Raw genomic sequence first — 4,900 nt, forward strand, 5'->3', positions numbered from 1 at the left:
TCCAACAATTCCATATCCCTAAAAGCTGTCTGGCGTCCTGACCTACGCCATCGCTCCGTCTTAGGTAGGGTCTGCCTCGTCTTCTTTTTCTACCATAGATATTGCCCTTATAGACTTGCTTAGCTGGTCATCCTCATCCATACGGATTAAATGACCCGCCCACCGGACAGTCATGGTATCGCTCAAAGATTTCGTCGTTTTGTAGGCTACGGAATCGTCCATCCTCATGTAGGGAGCCAAAAATTCTTCGGAGGATTGTTCTCTCGAACGCGGCAAAGAGTTCGCAATTCTTCTTGCTAAGAACCCAAGTTTCCGAGGAATACATGAGGGACTGGCAAAATCATTGTCTTGTACAGTAAGAGCTTTGGCCCTATGGTGAGACGTTTCGAGTGGAACAATTTCTGTAAGTTGAAATAGGTTCTTATGGCTGACAACAACCGTGCGTGGATTTTATCATCATAGCTGTTATCGGTTGTGATTTCCGACCCTAGATAGGAGAAATTATCAGCGGTCTCAAAGTTGTATTCTCCTATCTGTATTCTTTCCGTTGGACCAGTGTAGTTTGATGTTGTTGATTGGTTGATTTCCGGCGCTGTCGTTGCCACCACATACTTTGTCTTGCCTTCATTAATGGGCAGCGCAAGATCTCGCGTCAATCGCCACCTGGTCTATCTGGATGAAGGCAGTTTGTACGTCTCGGGTCGTTCTTCCCATGATGTGTGCATAGCCCAGTAGTTGGGTGGACTTACAGAGGATCGTAGCTCTTGCATTTACCTCAGCATCACGGATCATTTTCTCGAGGGCCAGGTTAAAGAGGACGCATGATAGGGCATCCCCTTGTCGTAGACCGTTGTTGATGTCGAATGGTCTTGAGAGTGATCCTGCTGCTTTTATCTGGTCTCACACATTGGTCAGGGTCAGGCTAGTCAGTCTTATCAATTTCATGGCCATGTACAGTTTTACCCTGGCTATGCTATCATAGACGGCATTAAAGTCGATGAATAGATGGTGCAACTGTTGTCCATATTCCAATAGTTTTTCCATCGCTTACCGCAGAGATAAAATCTGATCTGTTGCTGAATTGGCTGGAGTGAAGCCTTTTTGGTATGGGCCAATAATGTTCTGGACGTATGGGGCAAGATAGCGGAGAATATCTTATAGATGGTACTCAGCAACATGATACTGTATGATATCTACCTTTTTATGTATGAGACAGATAATGCCTCGTTGCCAATCGCCAATTGATTCATTCGCTGTCCCATATCTTGAGCATCAGTTGATGAACTACTTGGTGTAACTGATCGCCTCCATATTTAACCAATTTAGCTATAATTCCATCGGCTCCTGGCGACTTGTGATTTTTTAGCCGATGAATTAATTGCACGGACTATTTCTCCTATACTTGGTGGTGGCAGTATTTGTCCGTCGTCTACAGTTGGCGGGACCTCCAACTCGCCGATATTCTGGTTGTTCAGTAACTCATCAAAATACTCAACTCATCGCTCCAATATGCCCATTGTGTGGGAAATCAGATTTCCCTCTTTGTCTCGGCAGGATGAGCATCGAGGTGTCTAAGGCTTCATTGTGCTGACTTGTTGGTAAAACTTCCGCGCCTGGTTCGGTTGCTCCCTGTATTTTTGGATTCACAGACCACAGTTGATTCTCCCAGGCTTCCTTTTTCCGTCTGTGCAGGCGCTTCTCCGCTCGACGGAGTTCGTGATAAGTCTCCGCGTGTGCCAGCGTTCTTTAAGAATGCAACATTACTCGGTATGCGGCATTCTTCCGTTCCGTTGCTAACTTACATTCATCGTCAAACGAGCCAAGTATGTTTGTGACCGTATCAATGATACCGTTCTTCAGGTTGTCATCAGATCATCAACTGATATCCTGACTTTGAATTATTCCATATACTCTGGAACATCTCGAAACTTGTATGTGATCAACCCCTAATAATTCAGGAAATGCAGCAAGCATCTGACAAAGATCTACTAGAATCTTTTCTAATTCTTGGTCCTAAAACATTTTAAGTACTGCAGATTGATTTTTTCTTGAGTATTAAGGGAGTCCTTAGTTCGCTTGATGACGGACCGGACCAATTGGAAAGCAACTTACTCCCACTGATGGTTCACAGACTCCTACGCTTTGGCCTAACCCAATCTTTCAAAACAGGCGGCTTGCGGTTTTGACCAGGGCAGGAGCAACTCTACAGAACTGTCCAAATTAACTTCTGTATATCGTTTCAGTTCTGCGTGAGTTAACTCACCTTTGGAACAGAATTCAGCAAGTTTGACGATCTGGAAAAAGGGCTTCCACTTTTGCGCTGAATGTCAAGATTATCTCTTAATTTATTCCCACACAACTCAGGTAATGCCATCTATTTGATAATAGCGAAACAAACAAAAATCAGAGAAAATAACTAAAAAAAAGTTATGATTAAGTATTATCTAATTAGATAAGTTTAGATTAAAAAAATAAAAATGCTTATAAAAATTTTAGGGAAGTATTTTAGTTTTCATGTCTTTAAAATTTTCTGTAAAAGGAAATCGAAGGTCTTAGGCCTGTTTATCTCACGACCACACCACAACCTTATCACCAAATTTTCTGCTTATCAAGTAATACATTTTTAATTATCATAAATAAATAAACATATCAACGCAAAAACAAACTATCAAACTATCTTATCAATGATATCAACCCCCACTAAGAAAAAACTTTCCCAAAAATTCGTTGGATTATGAAAATTCTGATTGTTTTCATGATTAATAGAAATCATAAATCCCTGAATCCCTGATAAGGACAATGAATATTTAAAAGGTAAAATCAAAATTCTGGGATTTTGTATAAATAGCGCTTGGTTTGCACTGGAACATCAATCTAACGGCGGATCTTGTTTAGATCGGGTACGTTGGGCAATTCAGTGGTAATAAAGTGAAGATGAGGCTATTCCTCTCGTTAAGTGTCCTTGCCTTGGTAGGCTATTCGGTAGCCGCTGAGAAACGGTGTGCCGCGTCACCAACCACTGCCAGCGGTTCATCTGTTAACGGAAATAGTAATTTGAATTTTGTAAAATTTGTTGAGCCCAGTTAGTACATTGTCCTTTCAAATTTAGTTTTCTGCTCGGGAGATTTGATTTTCGAGGATAATTTTGATTCGTTGGATCATGGCAAATGGCAACATGAAGTGACTTTGGGAGGTGGTGGCGTAAGTACCTCGTGAATCTTAAATCACTCATCATTCGTTTCAACTGATTGGAATGCATTCTCTTTACACGCAGAACTGGGAATTCCAATGGTATGTTAACGACCGCAGGAACTCATACGTCCAGGATGGTGTACTCCACCTTAAACCCACCTTAACATCCGAAATCTATGGTGAAGGCTTCTTGACCTCTGGCACTCTTAACCTTGGTGCTGAATGTACCAATGGTGAATGGTATGGTTGCGAACGTACAGGCTCATACGAAAACGTCCTCAACCCCATCCGCAGTGCCCGTATGCGTACCTTGAACTCATTCAGCTTCAAATACGGACGTATTGAAATCCGTGCTAAATTGCCTGCTGGAGATTGGTTGTGGCCAGCCCTTTGGATGCTTCCAACCCACAATGTTTATGGTATTTGGCCAAGATCTGGTGAAGTTGATATCATGGAATCACGTGGTAACCGCAACTTGATCTCGAGTGCTGGTGTCCCACTTGGTCCAGAACAAGTTGGTGCAACCATGCACTTTGGACCAGATTATAGTGCCAACGGATGGGAAACTGCTCACTTTGAAAGGCTCTCAGGTGCTGGACAAGGTTTCAACAATGATTTCCACCGTTATCAAGTGGAATGGGCTCCTGATCACTTCACTTTCAAGGTTGATGATGTTGAAATGGGAACTGTTTGGGTTGGTAGTGGTTTCTGGGATCGTGGTCATTTCTCCCAAAATACTCCATGGTTCGAAAACCCATGGACAAATGGTGCCAATGATGCTCCATTCGATCAACAAGTAAGTATTTACTATAAGGGTTCCAATATAAATAATTTTCAACGTTCGTTTTGCAGTTCCATATCATCATGAACTTGGCTGTTGGAGGTATCAACTTCTTCCCTGATGACGCCCATAATCCAACCAGCAAACCATGGAATAACCAATCGCCAAATGCTATGACTCAATTCTGGAACGCTCGCAACGACTGGTTGAGCACCTGGAACTACAACACTGGCAGCTCCGACTCTCACTTGCAAGTTGATTATGTCCGTGTTTGGGCTCTGTAAACACAAACTTCGAATAAATCGAAAATAAATGAAATATTTAGATAAAATGTATTTTTTTGTGTAAGGACTGAATTCCATAATATAGGGGCCATTACTGAAAATTTTGCTGGAAACCATACTATTGTCAATGTTGGACCTGATGAGTTATATCCTGTAAAACTAAATATGAAAGTTCACTCCAAACATTTTTGCATCAAATCAGACATATCCATTTCAAAGTATAGTCACCGCTCCAATATCTCCTTCCCTTCTCAATTTGTTCAATTCCTGGTTTGATTAGCTAGAAAGGCTTCTGACATACGGTGATTAGCTTATATTTTACAACTGTGACTGGGGCTCATTGTGGCCGTTGGAAATGCTTGGTTCAACACAACCTACCAGTCCTACATGTCTGGATTCACTTTCCATTATAGTCGGAGCTGTATTTCTCTGTAGATCAGCTATAACCTTTTATGTCAGGACCACGCATGGTAAGGATGCGTGCCCAGAGTTGGTTCAGATATCATGCCAGGGGTTGAACTTGGCCTATGCCATTGCCTCACTAGTGAAATATACACACTTGCAGCTAGAATTTTTTCATTTTACAGTTCAGTTGCAAGTAAAATTTTGATAGTTGGGGGCAGGTTGGTTTTCAACATTAATG

General features: G+C 41.9%; 1 protein-coding gene across 1 annotated transcript; it reads left to right on the forward strand.

Annotated features, from left to right (window-relative positions):
* The first annotated feature begins 2,867 nt into the window (after positions 1-2,867).
* On the forward strand, positions 2,868-4,304 carry LOC119654560 (beta-1,3-glucan-binding protein-like). Its single transcript, XM_038060009.1, has 4 exons — positions 2,868-3,049; positions 3,110-3,201; positions 3,275-3,988; positions 4,045-4,304. Exons 1-4 carry the CDS (start codon positions 2,935-2,937, stop codon positions 4,255-4,257), a joined length of 1,134 nt encoding a protein of 377 aa, XP_037915937.1. The 5' UTR covers positions 2,868-2,934; the 3' UTR covers positions 4,258-4,304.
* The last annotated feature ends 596 nt before the right edge of the window (positions 4,305-4,900 follow it).

Source organism: Hermetia illucens, chromosome 4, assembly GCF_905115235.1.
Source record: "Hermetia illucens chromosome 4, iHerIll2.2.curated.20191125, whole genome shotgun sequence".
Classification (NCBI taxonomy): domain Eukaryota; kingdom Metazoa; phylum Arthropoda; class Insecta; order Diptera; family Stratiomyidae; genus Hermetia; species Hermetia illucens.

What these genes read in the sequence shown, in the direction of transcription:
- LOC119654560 (XM_038060009.1), top strand. Translation starts at nt 2,935, where the DNA reads ATGAGGCTATTCCTCTCGTTAAGTGTCCTTGCCTTGGTAGGCTATTCG. An exon ending in TGACTTTGGGAGGTGGTGGC is followed by an intron (nt 3,202 to 3,274) that starts GTAAGTACCTCG and finishes CTTTACACGCAG; the next exon opens with AACTGGGAATTCCAATGGTA. An exon ending in ATGCTCCATTCGATCAACAA is followed by an intron (nt 3,989 to 4,044) that starts GTAAGTATTTAC and finishes TTCGTTTTGCAG; the next exon opens with TTCCATATCATCATGAACTT.